Source organism: Cyanistes caeruleus, chromosome 5, assembly GCF_971803275.1.
Source record: "Cyanistes caeruleus chromosome 5, bCyaCae1.hap1.1, whole genome shotgun sequence".
In the NCBI taxonomy this organism is placed as follows: Eukaryota; Metazoa; Chordata; class Aves; order Passeriformes; family Paridae; genus Cyanistes; species Cyanistes caeruleus.
Genome location: NC_141705.1, coordinates 22,508,642 through 22,527,654, shown reverse-complemented (window position 1 = coordinate 22,527,654; position 19,013 = coordinate 22,508,642). Strand labels below are relative to the sequence as shown.

Sequence of the window (19,013 nt, the reverse complement as noted above, 5' to 3'; positions counted from 1 at the left end):
GTTGCACATACCAATGAACTCCTTCCCTCCTTCTTCACTGTTATTTTTTTACTTCAAAGATTAAGCATCACTGCTGAGGATTTTTATCTGTAGAAGTGATATGGAGAAAATGTTGATTATTTCAACTTCAATTTTCCAGGAGTGGTTCATTTGCTGTTTCTGCTGAGGGATTCAATGTTTGGATTTTCAGGTGGCTTTTTAAAAAAATATTCTCTGAATCAGAAATTATTGTTTGTATGGAAGACAGTATGTGATGATTTCTGGTACTCAGAAAATAGGAGATCTAATTTTACATATTCTTAAGGATGCTCAGCTACAGCACAGTTGGAGTATCAAGTATCTGGGACTAGCTCTAGGCTCTATTACTTCTTCCTCATACTTCTGGAAGGAAAAGCCCAGAGCTTTTACAGAGTTGAGAACTTGCTAAGTGTTATTACTTCCCTTCCGCTTTAGTCCAAAGCCTTTTACTGAGAATTTGTGTAAGCCCATTACTAAGTGCACTTAGATAGAACTAGAGACACTGTTCTCAGAAAGCATGACTGGTAAATAGGTAACAAGCAACTTCAGGCTTTTCTAACTACATAGAAAGACCTGTTCCATTGTACCAGGGAGCTGAATGGAAATTAACAACCACTGTAGACAGTACAGTACTTCCAGGAGAAGTCTCACCTTATGTGGTTCTGAACTGGCACCCCACCCACTGTGGTTTTTTTTTTTCAAAGTCAAAAAATGTAACAACATAGATATAGGCATAGATTATTATTATTTTTATTGCTCTTGTTAAAAAGTCAGTGTATGAACTATGGCATTATGCTGTAAAAATACATTACTGAGTGATCTAACAGTATGAGTGAGGTCCATTACGACAAGATTTTTAACATGAAGCGTAAGCTTCACTATGGATTTCCAAATTTAAAAAACAAGCTTAAGAGGTAAATGGATTAATAATAACTGATGTATGTGGAATTTCAATACTAAATGAATACAAAGTGGACTTGCAAAACCCAAACATATAAAAATCATATCCTGTGTGAATGTCCACTGTAACAAAATACTAGTGCCTATTAACTCAGTGCTTAGGGACTGAAAAAAACCATGGCAATATTTCTAATTCTCAATCAAACTCAAACAACAGCATAACTATGGGTATTATTGCAAAGTGTTGCTTTAACTGGCTTGCAAACTACTTTTACATTAAGGAAAGTGAGACCTTTTTTAGATATGTAATCTTATTTGAAAGATGCATTGCAAAAATAATGGTGTCCTAATTAGAACTTCTATACCCTTTATGAAACAGTTTAAGAATATCTGGCACACCATGAAGCTCTTGAAATAGCTCCACTTCTTCAGAAAAAGTCTTTACATTTCTCAGAGGATGGGTGGGCACAGAGTAGCAAATAAAGGGGAAGAAAATGACAGTGGACATTAGTTTCCCAGCAAAAAAGATGTCTTACATCACACAGCAGATCAGAAATAAATAAGATAAAATTAGAGGAGTCTGAATATAAATCCTAGAATGATGCTGCAAGAGTCACAGGCTTCAGCAAATAATGTCAGTATATTTTGTTAAGAATAATGCAGTTACTATATACAGAATGCTTATCAGATAATGCTAACTAACAATATACTAAATCAATGGTAGTTAAACAAGAAATATACTAAACCAACATAGTTAAAAAAAAGGAAGGCAGCCCCCAGTTATGCATAGTTACATATGAAAATGTCCAGCTCCCTGGAGTCCAGTGGATTGACACCTTCGAGCATCAGGAAGCATTCTGAGGTGTAAACATAATTAACAGAACCCAGCCAAGCTGTAGGGGAATTACACTGTCAAAAATCTCAAGTCTAATCACAAATCACCTGTAAATGTTACCACTGCATAGCTGCAATGGGGCAGTCATCCATTTACACTGACTTGTTTCTTCCAAATACCTTCTAAAGGATGTCCTACTTAACATGGTGGTGATCCAGACACAACCAAAAATGTGACAAACCCAAAGCACTTAGGTTTAGAAGCACTTACTGAAGAATCCATACCATATTTACAGTGTATTGTGTAGGACTGCACGCACTAGTAAGTTTCTCCTGTTTACTATTTCTTATGTGGCACCTTACTCCTCACAGCATTTCTACATACTAAGAAGAGAAGAGTCTTTTCCCCAGTAAACCAGCTTCTCTGATAGGGAAGCCACCATGCCAATATCTTGCTTTGCCACAGTAAGGCGTGTACAACAAACATGACAACGTCAAATCCCCATGGATCATGACAAAATGACTCAGTTCTTCCCTTTGTTTCTTGCTCAGCTTCTCTGCTCCCTTACAACTGTGCAGGTCAGTCAGCAGCCAGTTCTTGTCTAGCAAGTAGAGGCTTCCCATCTCTATCACCCATCTTTTTTTGCATCTCTTCCACAGCTTTCAGCAAAGCTGCTCGCTCCTGCTCAAGAGTGAGAATGGACTGCTTCAGTTTACCTTCATTGGTCAATAAAAGCTCTACTGTAGCTTCGAGGTTTTGGATTTTGCCATTAGCCACCTATCAAAGTAAAAAGATAGGAGGGAAGAAAGGATGGGAAGGGAAAAAAGAGTAAATTCATTAATGACTGAAACCATCTTTAAACTATTTTTTGAGATACGTGAATACATATAAAATACTTTAGAAAATAAACTCAGAATATAATGTAAAGTAATGAAATTAGAAAGTTACCAAATCTGCAAATTTTATACCAAAGAACTGCAGGTTAAGATGAGCATATATGGGTCAGTTGGGAGATATTTTTGGCCAGCCACACTTGTTGCTTTGCAAAACAAAGACAACTCAACATTGAGTCCAACAAATGCCAGGTCTGAAGGCAAAGAAGAGGATTTAGAGCAATATGCAAATGGAAAACAAATTGTGGAAAATTTCAAAAACTCCCTCAAAAGGCTGCACATACTGGCATTCTACTTCATGGTGAAACCAAGTATTAGATTGTTCAAATTGATCATGTGAGACCTGTAGGTACTGTGACAACATCAGATATCTGGAAGTTTCATCACTGGATAACATTTGGAGACATGAATATAGGGTGGTCTTTGCTTTCAGCAAAGTATTTGCCTTTCTGATGAACCCACTACCCATCATGTAATTGTGATGGGTTAAAAAGTTCAGCCTTTGGGGACAAAATATTGGGGACAAATAGTATTGACCCACATTATCTGATGATGCATTTTCCTCCTATCAGCAATGGGTCACCTTCCACCCTATGAAACAAAGTCTGATGAAGCCCACCTCCAAGACAAAGGGATTGCTCCAACAGCACAGGGTTAGATAGTTAAGTTCCCTGCTGTGATTCTAGCTGCTGGCTTGCCAGCACTCAAGTGGAGGTTCATAATAAACTGTTTAAGGCTGTCAGGTCTATAGGGACAGGAGTGGGTGAAAGATCACAGAATCACATCACAGAATCACATCACAGAATCACAGACTGGTGGGGTTGTAAGGTGTCGTGGTTCACTGGAAGTCATCTAGTCACAGCCTCCCTGCTCAACCACAGTCCCCATGATATCTAAAGATACGATTTTAATTACAAGAGAAGAGGCAGTGTGTTGAATCAACTTTTCACTAATTACAAGTATATGCTCTAACCACCCTTCTCTCAGAAATTCTTCTGCATGTAAACTTTGAAGGCTAAAGTAAGTAAAAATTTAAGTGGCTATATTTTAAATTCCCTAGACCAAACATTAACCCTTCCTGTGATGTAGTGTAGGACAGTATCTTCTGAAAAGGTGTATAAATTAGAAAACTAGAATCTTAAGGATATATGAAATATAAATTGTACCTGCAGTTCTTCCAGAAGATCAAAGTTTTGTTTGCGCAAGCTACTGTTTGCCTTTTCTAATTTATCCAGTCTCTGATTGTCATTTAAAGATGAATCTATAAGCTCATCCTGAAGCACATGATATTCAACTTCATAAGCTTGCAACTGTTTGGCAATATCCATTTCAAACACCTGTTGTATATAAAAATATTATTAGGTATGTGCAGATCAAAAACAATAGTCTTTCAAGGCTTTAAAATATATTGATCTAGATCTAAATTAGATATTTAATCAGTGTATACAAAAAAAGGACTTACTTTTTGGCATTGACATTTCCTATTGTGGAAATGGCAAGCCTGAGGCAGCAGAGTGCAATACGTTAGCATTGGATCTACTTAAAAACTTCGCTACTGATTCGCTGCCTGACTTAAGCAAAACTACTTACACTAAAGGTTTCAAGGGTGTGGACTTTGTAGGGTATTCCCCTTTTCAAATTTAATACATCTCAGTTGGTATAAACCCTTGCAGTCATACCCAGATTAGTTATCAGTTCAGAAAAAGTGTGGTCCAAACACATCTGCCACATGTACAAATGTAAGGCTAAGTAAAATAAAAGCTTTAAATAAAAAACAGTAGACTTTGCTATCTTTATTTATGATTCTATAGTATTTTTACAGACTGAAAGAAAATTATCTATCCTTACACTAACACACTTAACAAAGACATTATGTAACATCAAAATAGATTTCTATTATTAACTACAAATCACTGAAACAAATGGTCAGTCTTATCCATGAACATTAAGAAAACCTTTTATTTTAAAATCAGATAAATAAATTGAGATGAAGAGTGACCCAAAGGAAAAAACCTACTATATTCTTTTCCTTTTTCTAGGTTTTGGCAAGCATCTGCCTTCAAATTATTCATAACTATGACTCCAATCTCCTCTACAAGCAGAGAAGAAGGTAGTAAATTAAAAGGACAAGTGTGCCAGTCACAGAACATAGAAGAAATAAAAGTTGATTAAAAAATGTATTTGAAAAATAGCCCAAGAATGGAAGTTCCAGGGTAATTCTTTATTTTTAAACCTCTTGTACTTTATTCATCTTGAAAATGAGTCAAATGTCAAATCACATCTTAAATACCTGTTAAAAGTAACAGGAACATTTGCCTATTTTATTTATCTGCTCTGTCTACAAAACTTTAACTACTGGTTAAAGAAAACATCGGTTTATGAAATGTTTCTGTCACATGTCCAATAAAAAAATATCTCATTGTTAAATGACAGCAGAAACATATATACTGGGCATCTATGCACAGAAAGAATACAGTTTAATTTGAGTTTGATTACACATAGGGAATTTTAATTTTCTGTCAATCTGAGCATCTCTGGAGAAGACACCCTGTTGAAATTTCAGTAAAACAAGCAGTGCAATTCAGCAGGGCAGGGTGTTATTTCATCTCATGACCTCTGCCACTTCTAGACTCTGTGCTCCTGAAGAGGGAGGGAAATCCCTGCTGTCATAACCAGAGTATCAAATCTGAAAGCAGGGAAACATGAGGCAATAAAAAGTTTGATTTGAAACCTAGCCAACTGAAGGCATGTTAAGGCATAGAACCGAAGGCCATGCTGCAGAAGGATGAAGACCATGGGGATTAAACCAGGAGCTGTGTATGGACTGTGGGCTGGTCTACCAGCTGCTCTCTTCAAAGTCAGCCCTGTTCAAAGCAGGGGAACTGCTCTTCATTCTACTCACTTCTACCTACCCACTTCAAGTTTAGGGCAGTCAGGGCTGCCTAAACAGAGCATCTCTTGCTCCTTCTGCTCAAAGCACAGGGTTTTCTGCAGGCCACCTAAGCACTGCAGGTCTTTCAGCCTGGCAGGTAACATACATCCTTCTCCCACTGGAAATTCCTTGCTTTCCTTCCCCTTGCACAGACTTTCTAGTCCTCATCTCCTTCCTTTGATAGTAAGCACTAGGAGTCATTTTTCTGGCCCTAATGTGAGCTGTGTCCCCAGGAGCTTTGCTGCCAGGGCTTGGAGGGAGCCCCTGGCCAGCCCTCTGCAGAGCACTGTGCTGCTGCTGCTACTTTCTTTATCAACCCACAGGCCTCGATCTCCAGCAGCCCTTGGGAGGTTGTCAGCATCTGTGGTTCTGCACAGTGCAGCCCCTAGGTTCTGGACCACAAAGGCCTTCCGAAAAACTGGCTAAAGCCCATCTTCTCTTTGCCTGGTGCAGTTTAGATGTCAAGCGTAAAAACACTAAGGGTTTTTAAGCAGGCAAGCCTTAATTAAAATAATTTCTGATTTTTTCATATTCCATAAGTATCACCTCTACTATTCTGCTATCTTGGCAATATTGCATTATTTTTCTTGTCTGCTGTTTAAAATAACTGTATCAAGGATTCCAAGTTTTGCTGTCTAGAGTCACAACCCACTGCAACTCCTGCAACATGGGTCACAACCCACGCACTCCTGACAGATCTACAAAGGTGCTGTTGGTACATACTGAGGCAGCACCATAAAAGCCAGTAGAGACAGAGTCACTATAGAGAGGTTTCTAGTTTCATTAAGTAAGGGTAACATTTGTGATATTCTAAGTCAATTATTGCTTCTGATATGCGACTTGGAAGATGAAAAATAAATAATTTTCACTAAAGGCTTCATAAAGTGACAATAATCAGTGGTCACAATACCATACAAAGCTACTAAGTCATCTTAGTTTACAAGTCATCTGCTTCCAAAAGTTTCCAACATCTTCCAAACTACAAGAGAGTTCTCAGGTTTAAGTAGCTGTTCTGCTTTTTCTATCGAGAACAGGAGCACTCCTTTGCACACCTCTGATGTGTTCAGCTTATTTCATACCTGACTGATGGTCTTTTCCATCTGTACCAAACCCAAGTTGGGGAGAGTGCTTTTAATAAAATCAACAATAGTTTCTAGATTCTCATGTTGCAGAATCAAGGGCTTGTGGCTTCCCAAAAGGCTTAAAGCCACTTTAAATATAGCCTCTGATCCTTGAAGAAAAAGCATATCTGTGAAAACAAGGAAAAAACAGGTTATATAAAGCAATCACATCTTTTGAAAAGAATATCAAAACAATAAACTGTCGAAGGACAACAACTTCTGATAAGAGTGATCTGGAGATTAGATACACTGTGCTGGACAAGTGCTTTTCGCTATGGCTTTAGAAGTTTTATAGGATCAAGATTATTACTGTGAATAGCACACTTGACTAACACAATCACTAATTTGTTTAGTGAGTTTTCACAAAAAAAAAAAAAGCAATTCAAGTTTAAGCTAAGTCTGCAATAAAATAGGTAATCAAATTTACCAATGTTGCCACTTTTTATGCATATTATAATTCAGTGGGCTGTTTTGATGTTTGTAGGAATATAAATTTGAATAGAAATATAATCTGAATGCCCTTTAAAAATTGTAATACAACAGGGAAAAAACCTATACCTGAAGACACAACTAAAGATCTGAATTTCTGGTTTTTTCTCAAGTGGTGGAAAAAGCAACAAAACGACGATACAACATTAAGCACATGAGGCTAAATGCACATTTTCCAGTAGTTTCAAGTTTCAGGTGCACATGCTTATTTTTATTATGTGTCTCAACCACTTCTGTTAATATGCTAATAATGATACTAATAAGTGCTCTGAAATCTTACTCATACAGCTCAAGTGTAAATATTGCAGGTGGCCCTGCAATGACAGCACCTGGCATACCAAGCACACTGAAGCCACAGTATACAGTGACTTTTCAATGTAATGCCCTTCCCTGTCTTCTCTTTTCCAAAGTGCCTATGTATTTATAGAGTAAAGAAATATAAGTCTGCAATAAAGGCATCAGACAAGAAACCAAATCTGTATTGCCCTCCATTTGACTTTCCTGCTACTCTAACTCAGAATCTGCTCCTGGTTTCATTGAAGGACTCACCTTGCTACAGACACAAGCACCTAAAAAATGAAACAATACTGATAGAAGTGATAAAGGAATAGAAGATATTGTGGGGTTTTTATCATATTTCCTAAATATAATTTACTTTGAAAGGGCTTCTCTCTTGTTCTTTCCCCACTTTGTATTTGAAGCTGTGATTGTAGCCACAATCACATATGAAGTAGCACAGTGGCACAAAAAAAAAAGAAAAAAAGGTATGTCTTGATATTAAAAAAGATAAAAAAAAAGATGAGTAAAGCAGAGAGGTAGAAAAAACCCACCATGCTGTAAGGGAAACAACTACTAGTAAAACTACAGTTATCTCTGATGTAGTGAAGAACCTATGAAAGCATTGGCTAACAGCTTTTCTTAGTAAAACCAAACTCTATTTCCAAATTTGTATCATAATGAAATTCCCCTCTTTCACTCTTCAGCTTGCAATGTTGAGGCCATAACTCTGCATGTCTCTCGAAGAAAGAAAAGCACAAATGAAAACTAACCACAAATCTCACACTTTTTTGCTGTTTGTCCTAAAAAGGGTGTAACATTTTTCAGCTCTGTGTTGAGCTGAATATGAACTCCAGTGGCAGAAATTATTAAAAAGTGATGGTATCTGCCTCAATTCTCTATTGAAACTCAAAACTATGGGAAAATTATTCATAGAGAAAGCTCTATATTAGGACAGGAAATACTGAAGAACAGCTAGAAACACAAAGTGAAAAACACTTTGTGAGATAAAAAAAATGTTTTTGTGATTCAGCACCTGCTCCATAATGACATGCAGATTAACTCAAGGTGACCTAAAAGTTGTTAATTAATGTATATGTGATTGAGCTGGTAATAACACAGCTGAAATCCCTCTCTCATTTAAAACAGCAAGTACTTAACAAAGACCTATTTGTTATCCGCTCTCCATGCTTCATATTAAGTGGGCTCCCAGCCAACAACAATACAGTGAAGGTACCCAAATTAATGTCGGCATGATTGACAGTCTACAGGATTAAAAAAAAAATCAAGTTTTATCTACCATCTTGAAACAAAATAAACACTGCTCTATCTCCTCTATTAGTAAGTGAGCAGGGGTACTAAAGAACACATCTTTCTTAACACTGTACTTTCACCAGCTCCTGCTCAGGAGAAGTGTTGGAAGTTTGGACAGAAATAAAAACTTAAAAGGAGTTTTACTATTTGATTCATAAAACAGTCTAACCCACTTCTTTTACATATTGCCTGTTAGATGCCTGCAAAAAGCACACTTTATGGAAATCCAAAGGAATGGTCTGTAACAACTGTATAATTAAATAGCAGCAGGCTAGTTTCAGATACTAGAGGTTCAGAAATAACACGTTAGAAAATGGCAGTGCAATCTCAAACTGTTAGTAATCTATAAATCAGTTACTTCAGCATCAATATTCTTTCCTCTCAAGGGTTCTAGTAAATGAAGAATAAAATTTTGTATGTTCTGCAAAAGTGCATGAAGACATAGGTCAAAAATGACTGGATTTTAACTTGCCATGCTGCTAATGCTAAAGCCACTGGCAGAGTGATAGCTCTAGCCTTTTTTGTTTAAAGTTGTGTTGCAGAATCTTTAATATGGGTGAGGATGAGATTTTACTTTCTAACGTAAGAGAATGTCCAATGTTCCTAACCTACATAGCTCCAGTAAACACTGTTTTAAGGAAATTACTAAATACAAAGGAAATACTGAATTTAATGAAAATACTAAATACAAAACTGCAAGTGTTGGCACATTGAACTTTCTAAAAAACATCAGAGGTTTCTAAGAGGCACCAGTTTGTGTCACACATGCTTTTCTCTTCTTGACCTAAAATCATATATGTGAAGATCATGCTTCCGTGCCTTCTATTCTAAGGCAAAGTCTTTGTTTTCTAAAGCTCTACAATCCCTTCAATGACAGAGAAAATACTAATCTGACTATTAAGGCAGAAATCCAAATATACTGGATACACAAGGCACTTTTATAACCTCACTACAGTCAACTGCTCCATTCAAATGCTTCTTACCATGTACCATACTATGAAAGATTAAGAATAACAAAAAGATGAGCTAATCATAAACTTGATATATGACACTTGCATACAGCACTTCATGATTCTACAGTTTATTACTGTCAGCTACATACTTGTTGAAGTTCATTAACCTGCTTTGAACTCTTCCAGGGAAAAAAACATGCTGTTTTCCCATGAGTTTGGATGTTAATAATGGGACATACAGCTCTTTTCACTATGAATTTTTCTAGCCTTACTTTTAGCATGTCCTTCAACAGAACTGTTGTTTGTTCTTCTGGAGCTCTATATTACTATTTGTGGTAGGCAGGACCATTGTTTTTAAATCAGGAAAGTGTCAATATTAATCCACAAATAAATAGTTTCTTCATTGCATCTCTTAAATGAGACTAAGGCAAATCAAACTAGCTTCTCACTAGAAGAGAAGAACTGGGGAGAAAGCTCCAATCCACCCCACTCATTATGGACAATCCAGTACCACATAATGAAGTTGAAAAACAAACAACTGAAAAGGAAACAACAAAGCATCCTATCAAACACCAATCTATGAAATATACATCCAGAAGAAAGCATCAAGGTAAATTTTTAATTGGCATTTAATTAAAAAGGAAAGCTTCTGTAGATTCTAAAAATAGGCAACAGATGTGACTTTAGAAACTAAATCCCAGATGATTCCAAACATTTTTGGAACTAAAATTGCCAAGATAAGAAACATAGTTTAAATGTCTTGTATTTCTGCAGAGTAAATCCATAATTACACTGCAAGGGCCATCTCTCTGTGTGTTTTAAAACATAATCCTCAAGATAATTTTCTGCTGACACTGCTGGTAATTATGATAATGGAGTAAATGGACATATTTCTCAGATGATGCCTTTGCTACATCTCTTTTTAGCTTGGAAATAACTAATTGTTGGTGTTGAAGTGTCATTGTCATAATACAATGGCTGCCTTCATGGCATCAAATTTTACATCTCTAAAAGTGGTTACAAGGTGGGAAAAGGTAACAATGAGGAAGAAAAGACATTAGGGACTGTAGTTTACTTTCCTCCTCTCTTCCAGTTTTACTGACACACTGCACACTCCACAGGATGACTCCTGTTGTTTTTCTCCTGTTCACAGTTAGCAAAGTATTTCTCCTGGATGTCTAAAACAGGTTGGATAATAATGCTATTCCTAATAACAAGATTCCAAATGTAAGACTTCAGAAAGAACAGGGAGAAGTCTTATGAAGAATTACCAAACACTCTGGATACAAATCCAAGGGGAAACTGGGAGGCAAACATGGTGAGAAACCAGGGAGCAGCATAGAGGCTGGGGCCAATCTCATGTTCCTCTAGGTGGTTATAGAGATCTCGATGGTAGTCATGAAGAAGTCGAGACAATTGGTACATCTGGATCTGCATGGAACAAGAACAAAACTCTAAAGATCAATGAGTTTTAACATTCATAATAGCAAAGACCATGCTTCATACTTGTCAGAAACAGAGAAAGGTATTTGTCAACTGATGTTTGGATGAAATTGTGTGGGAACAAGAAATACTCAGAAGCCACCTGAAAGACACAGGATGGGTCACCTGTAAGCCTACAACAGACTCAATTGCACGGTCACTTGAACCGCATTCGAATACTTATTTATGGTTTCCATAGTTTCCCCAGAAGCATTTTGATTTGAAAATCATGCATTTAAAATGATGTATTCTTTTCCTAGATCATTCGTCCCTATTTTTAAGAACTCAGTATAAGTTTAGGCTTTGACAATGCTAGCTGTATTGCACTATTATTATTTAACATTAGCATCCTTTACTTAAAAAATAATGAAATCATACCTGTAAAATTGTCATGTCAGGACGATACTGTTTTCTCAGGCCCATGTCAAACATAAGAAACTTCAGCATTTTAAAAGCATCTTCTTCACTCATATGAAGTAGTAAAACTCCTGCTACAAAACTGAGGCCCTGGCAATATCCTACTTCCTGGTCCAGGAGTGAATAGGCCTTCAAAATATTGTAGAGTGACAGCTGCCCAGCTCCCAGCTGTGCTGAGAAGTACGGATGTGTTGGAAACGTGCGCCCTGTAAAAAGAGTTGAAGTTAGCGACTTAAACTAAAAAATAAACAACAAAACCCCCAAATCCTTGTCATGTTGTCAAATTAAACAGTCTTTCAAAAATGTAGATTCTTTTGAGAAGTAGATTTTGAGCCAACCCACAGGAATACCATAAGAATGTTAACAATACAGAACAATTGACTCTTATACTCTACCATTGTTTTGTTACAATCATTGCAAAGTTCATTTCGAAACTGTCAGGGGGTGGGGAAAGCCTGTTATTTGGAACACCTGAATACCTGATTCTTAAGACTGGCCCCTGAACAGTTTATTATAGGTTAATAAACTATTATAAGGACTATTATAAGTTGTCCTCATAAGGACAATTATTAGGATCCAGGCACAGACTTAGAACATCTGAACTACTTGGGATGAGGCCCCCTTCCCTTTACTTTTTCTTTTTGTCTTTTTCATCTAAATGTGCCTCTTTTCACAACCATCCTTACCTTTGTCTCTCCCAGCCTCTGTTTGCTTTTTTTTTTCCTGCAGCTGTACAATACAAATTGTATAGCTGGATATCAGCTATGATATATGCTATATATATGTACATATTTTATATATAGATAAATACAAATACACACATATTATGTAAGAGCACAGCTAATTGAGGCAGCCAACAAACACAGAATTTAGTGCAGCCATTTCTGGGTTTTGTTTCCTTAAGCTTTGAGCATACAGAGACTATGTCCAGGATCAGCAGGGGACTCCTGGAAGTGTGAGGGTACTGCTGCTGGCTGCTAAGGCTGATGCTAACCAACCCTTGTCAGTTGTCCTTGATATCAAGATGCCTGGAGCCTTTGTTCCAGCTGATCCCTTGTAAGCGAGGGTCACTGGTGGGCAATGGGGCAGAGCACACCCTCAGCAAGCCTGAAGGTAATACAAAACTATAAGGAGTGACAGATACACCTGATACCATCCACAGGGACCTCAACAGGCTGGCCAAATGAGCTGCCAGGAATTTCATAAAGTTCAATAAAGTGCAAAATTCCTGCACTTGGAGGGAACAAATCTGTGCACCAGTATTTGCCACCCATCTGGAACACAGCTTTGCAGAAAAGGACATGAGGTTTCTGGTGGTCACACATGAGCCAGCAATTTGCCCTTGCAGCAAAGAAGGCTGATGGTATCCTGGGCTGCATTAGGAGTGCTGCCACTCTAATCTGCTGGAGGCAGCTGATCCTTCCCCTCTAGTCAGCACTGGTGAGGCCACATCTGGAGTGCTGTGTCCAGTTCTCTGCTCCCAGTACAAAAGAGATACAGCCACACTGGAGAGAGCCCAGCAAAGGGCCATCAGGCTAATAGAGGGACTGAAGCATGTCTTCTATGAAGAGAGGTTGAGAGAATGGGGACTGTTAAGCTCAGAGAAGAAAAGGCTCAGGAGGATGTTACCAGTGTGCACAAATATCCAGTGGAAGGGAATGAAGAAGTCAGGCTCTTCCCAGTAGTGCTCACTGACAGAACAAGAGGCAATGGGCACACACTGAAAAACAGGAATTTATAAAGGTGGATAGACACTGGCACAGGCTGCCCAGAGGTTGTGAATTCTCCATCTATGGACATATTCAAAGGCTGAGCAAACATGATCCTAAGCAGCCTTGGGCAGACCTTGCTTTAAGAAAGGGAGATTTGGACTAGATGATCTCAAGAGCTCATTTCCAATCTCAACCACTCTGTGATTCTGTGAACAAAGACATTAAAGACTTAACCTTTACAGATTTCAAAAAAAAATTTCCAAAGGCAAATTTTTCACTTTCAGGAAAAACCCTCCCCCTATCAAACTTCCTCTGTGAAATACCTCAACAGATGAGAAATCTGAATACCTCTTTTGTTCTAGTATTAAGTGGAGCTTGTTTTATGGTTGCCCACTTGTTAAATACCACCCCACCCTTTAGCTCCTGGAATGCTGCTGTGCTGCCAGATAATATCAAAACTCCTGTTACAAGACAAAGCCTGGGGCAGAGTTCTTCTGCCATCTGGTAGCTGCTCTAGCCTGTCACATGGGACATGGCATTCAGTTCTGAGTAGGTCTCCCTTGCCAGGGTGTCAGAGTTGAATGTTACAGAGTAAGTATTTCTAGCTTTCAAATGAGAAGGAGCTTACATTCCTTTGCTTGAAGGACAACTTACTACAGCACAGTCTAAAGGCAGACCTGCACTGCCTCTCTCAGGCAGCAAAGCTCATTTCATGTAAGTCATGAAAAAGAGTTAAAAGCTTAGCAAGAATAAAAATGCTAAGAACTTCTAAAAACCAGTAAATAGAGGTGGAGAAGAACTACTAAACTCACAAGCTGATGTGTTTCTGAGTGCTGTGATGTTAGCTTAACTAAGAATTTTAGCCTTCATTTTGGAGCAAAGATCTCTGGCCCTACCAAAAAGATTAAATGAACTGTGATACCTCTAGAGCCCCACAATGCAAAAGGGACTACTAAAAAAGTACCTATTACTTTATTTTTTAAAATGTAATAAAAAAACCCCTAATTTTTCTACTGTGTTCAGCAACACCCAGCGATGGATGGTTTCCTACACTGACAGCATTGTAACATATAAATTGGGCCAGCAAAGCAGCTGCTATACCTCAGCTCTGCATCCACATGCACATTCCTGGCCTCAGGAAGCACTATTTACATCTGAGGATGCATCAATTCAACTAAGTTTGAGCAGTAAAAGTGCATGCTCTCAGAAGAATTCCTAAAGATTTAAGAGAAAATGCTTCTGATAGCCTGAAGAAACACAAGTCAGAACGTACAAATCCCTTCTAGCTCTCTATCCAGTTATTTCAGTGTGAATCACTAGGAAGTCTTCAGCTTCCTCATTCACCTTATGGTTAATGACAGGGCCCAATTCCTCTTTCAGCTAATGGGCTGGCAAATAGCCAGCAGAAACAACAATTTGCATGAAAACCACCATGAAGTTACCGATTTGCCAACACATGCAGTCATTTGTTTCTACAAGAGTATGTGGCTAAGATGAGAAAGTATTTGTGTGCAGAATCAGGTAGAAAATATGAACAGCTTGCCGAGCCAGTAATCCCCAGTCTGCTATTCAAGACAACGAAGCTCAGACTGACTGTGCTCCGTACTGTCCAGGAGTCATTCCAGCACCATCCCTCTGCTAAGGTGTTCAATTAATTAACCCAGCACAAAACTGTTCACCTCTCACTGAACCACTTCAGTGTACCACCCTTCACTGCCAGGGCTATCAACACCAGGTATGCTGGACCAATAGGTATTTGCTAGTAAAGGATCTCTGGCTGCATGTAAATGTCTCTCTCAAACACAAAAGATTGTTGTCTGGCACTGCTCAGTCCAGGGGAATTCCTAGATTGGTGTGCAAAATCTGAAGGAAGACAATTTACACACACTACCACTGCCTATTACCAGCTGGCATTAAAGCTCCTTGGCTTGTTACTTTCCCAGTGCCATGTCAAAACCAGGCAGGTCTGCCAAGTAGGGGAAAGTGAAGGTGACCTCCACCAGCACCCTTTCCCACCTCCCGCCACACCACTTTCTGCAGAAACACACCTGTTCCTTCACATTCCTGCGTATTTTCTATGCACTGCTTTAATATTTTGGTATACTTGGTATATATACTTCTGGTATTTTGACTCACTTTACCAAGTGTTCCAAAAAAGGAGAAAACAGCCTCTTTATTATCTAAAGCTTAGGTCACCAGTTAAGCTTGACAAATCTTCTCACAGTTTAGTACCCACTGAAGACAGCACACTGAATTTTTAATAAAATAATAAAGGGGTGCTCCCAGACAGCTCTGTGTAGGGGTAATCCTACCTCATCAAGAGGCAAGAAAGGGGGTAGATCCATTTGCAGTGAAAAATGTTTAAATACTGCTTGAGTAGTTATAAAGAGCAGAATTATGATGGGACAATTCTGTACTACTGCTTTACAAAAAAGATGTAAGAGAAAATAATGCAATGGGTATTAATCATTCAGATCAGTCCAAGTATAACTTTCCTTATAAATTTTCATCATTCTTTCACATGACATTTGGTTACTTGCAGTACATAATTTCCTTTAATGGAATTTTTCACTGCAAATTCATTTAATCAAATGCAGTGATAATGGACTTCTTAAATTGATCCACACAGCTCCTCAGAACCAAAGTGTCAGTGCTATGCTCTGGAAGACATTTATTTTTTACCTTTATTAGGGAAGAGCATAATGAATACTGAGTTCAATGTGGGATTATCCCCCACACAAGAGTTGTGATCCTCTTGGAAAAACATCAGCTCCTGGTTTCTCACACCAGATTAAAAACAATTCTTACCAACAACCTATTACTAAATAGTGAAAGGCATTTTGTGTGTCAGCTTCTTGAAGTATCTTACAGAGATACTAAGCCCCTTGTTTTAATTTCAGACCACTACTGTACTTACCTAGGTCAATAAGAATTGCATGCTGTTGGGAAGTTAGTTGTTTCAGGAGTTCTTTGTAAGGTGTGTCCTTTGGTTGTTGTTTACTTGGAAACTGATGTTTAAGATGGTATTGCTCAGCTAGAAACTTCCAGATCTCCCCACGGTGGTGACGTGGTACTCCTGAGCAGGGAAAGCAATTAAACCAGTAATTTGTACTCCTACTGAGGGCTCTGCTGTAGTTGAGCTAACAGGATTGAGGAACTGAAAATGCCTATCTGCTACACAGGCAGGCAGGTCCCTATTGGCCACCTCCAGTGGACCATAGAAGTAGATGAAACTACAGCGCTTTTAACTTGCTCAACCAATAAGACATCAGCACCTTAAGAGGAGTGATTTAAAGTAGAAAGAAATGCTACAAACTGCCTAAGGTTAATCCAGTCTGAGAAGCACTAGAATATGCATCAAGAATTGCAATACTGGTCTCTGAAAAGCAATAAGCTTATCTCCCATTTTTCCACGTAAAGTACACAACAAGGCACTGCAATGGAACTAATTCACGCTTTTCACTAATATAGCATGGCCTCTGATGTTATGAGTACATTTTAGGAAGGTGGGATGCACAGATACCAAAAATATAAATAGGTACAAATGAGATGTGATCTAGAGACTACAACACAAGGCAGATAATCTGATAGCAAGTATTGTATTTCTAGTTTTGCTATCGGCTTGCTTAATGACTGGTACACATAAAAATGTTTTAAAGTTTGAATTTACTTCTCTTTAAAAAGGGTAGATGCTATGTAACTATTTCACATAAGTAATGATAGCCTTCATTTTTAAACTGGATGGAAAGCTTTGAGAGTAGAATTAATTCAGCACAAGACTCACTATTAAATCACCTGCAAAAGAAATCAATGCGCTTTCACTTGGGGAAGTGTTCTGTCTAATCCATAATGCACTGGAACCAGATACTACAGTTTGAAATTTATTTACAGCTTGAAGTTTTAAGGACTGTTTTTTTTCTTCTGGTGTATATATATAACATATGGAGGACAATAACAATAGGAGGAATCAAGACTTACCCAAGCATACAAGTTACATGGAAAGACAGCAAAACATACTAGGATTTGATATTGTTCGAAATCTAGACTTACCCAGTCATTTTAAATGGGCAATTTGGTTTCATTTGCTTGTATTCATTTGCACATAGTCAGGTGCAATATTTAAAATATAAAGCTTCTGAGAGTGGTAAAATCTTATTACTTCCTTTACATCTTGGAAACCTCTGTAAAGAGCTACAAAAAGCTCCTTGGAGTAGCCACCTTCACCACTGGTCCATACAACTCTCAGCCTAAGGCCTCTGGGTCCAACCATGGCAAATATAACATTGAGTAATAGCCAAATTTCTTAGAACATTTAAAAAACATCCTTAGGTTATATTACTTTTGCTGCAGTGGAGACAGGGGTGGTTAGTCAGCCCTGCAGTTGTGAGGAAGACTGTAAGTGGTGCTTGCAGGGACAAAGTGTTCTTGAACTACGAGAAAAGGCAGTTCTGCAGAGATACCCATGTTTATTGTTTGTGCACACAGTACACAGGCTGGAACAGAGAATTTCCAGAAAACAGTGCAGAGGGCTTCTTCAGTTATTCACACAGTCATTTATTGGCATTATCCAGGCTTTTTCTTTAATTGTAAATTTTCATTTATAAAATCAGATTGCAAAAATTGAAATACATTGAGGTAGTTGCATAACCATGATGGTACCATTGTTTAGTCAGAAGCCTGAGGAACAGCACTAGAGAGAATATGGTTATAAGGAGTGGTTAAGTGGTCACACTATTCCTTTTCAGATACAATTTACACGCATTTCAACAACTCTAAAAACGAACTGTTTACCTTGTCCAACAGCAGCATGTATTTTTTCCACATCAAATTTAATCTTTGACCTTCCAGGTGTACTCAACATTTTTTCCCAAATCAAAGTTACATCTTTTAAGCATGGTGTGATTTCTTCATAGTCAAGTTTCAGGCGTCTGTTCTGCAAATTGTTTTCAGATGCTAAAAAGTGATATAATTAATGTAGCAGTTAATATTGCTTACTATTTGTAAAATGGATTAATTTAACTTACAACTCTCCCGTGCTATCCACCTGAAACATTTCATATCTAAAATTTCAAGATTCTGGGGTTGAATTGGTTTGTTTGGTTTTTTAAAGATATTATATGCAATATTAATTGTGTTTGGCCATTTAAACTGAATTCCCTACTCCTAATCAACTCCTAAATATGAAGAAACATGAGACATGATGACTAATGAAATAAACATAATATTTTTATAACAGGAATTTTCATTTTCCCAGCTGTTCAGTGCAGAAGAATTTCAGCAAATAAAAACACAAACCAAATTTAGTCATCTATTTGCTATGCATACAGCCCCATAATAGTAATGACAAACAAAATACAATAGCTGGGAAAGCATCAAAAAACCAAGGCATAAATGAAAATTATTCCATTGCTGAGTATAATTCCAAAATTTAGAAGTAGAGTAAGAATTTCAAAGGAAGTTGTGGTAAAACTTTTAAGTTTTTTTTTCTGTAGGGGCATTCTAGTATATATAATGTGTCTGGAAAACAAGATTTATTAATGTTAATCATGTAAACTAAATAATAAAGCATGTTTTGTAATAGTGGACAGATTTGTGCAGGTAATAAGACTGAAAAAATAGAATAGGAAAAAAAGAGGCAGAGTTCATATGAGATACAAATATATTGATCATC

The 19,013-nt window shown here is 37.7% G+C and overlaps 1 protein-coding gene across 49 annotated transcripts in view; it reads right to left on the bottom strand.

The window, feature by feature from the left end:
* Positions 1–746: 746 nt before the first annotated feature.
* TBC1D1 (TBC1 domain family member 1) overlaps positions 747–19,013 on the bottom strand; it is a 99,289-nt gene continuing 81,022 nt past the window's right edge. For all 49 annotated transcript variants that reach the window (XM_086891016.1, XM_086891023.1, XM_086891030.1 and 46 more), the window contains 7 exons: positions 18,134–18,295; positions 16,260–16,418; positions 11,592–11,836; positions 11,003–11,162; positions 6,658–6,827; positions 3,813–3,983; positions 747–2,530 (listed from right to left, as the gene is read on the bottom strand). In XM_086891016.1, coding sequence (XP_086747142.1) covers positions 2,333–2,530; positions 3,813–3,983; positions 6,658–6,827; positions 11,003–11,162; positions 11,592–11,836; positions 16,260–16,418; positions 18,134–18,295 — 1,265 coding nt within the window. In that variant the 3' untranslated portion in view covers positions 747–2,332. The remainder of the gene's footprint in view (positions 2,531–3,812; positions 3,984–6,657; positions 6,828–11,002; positions 11,163–11,591; positions 11,837–16,259; positions 16,419–18,133; positions 18,296–19,013) is intronic.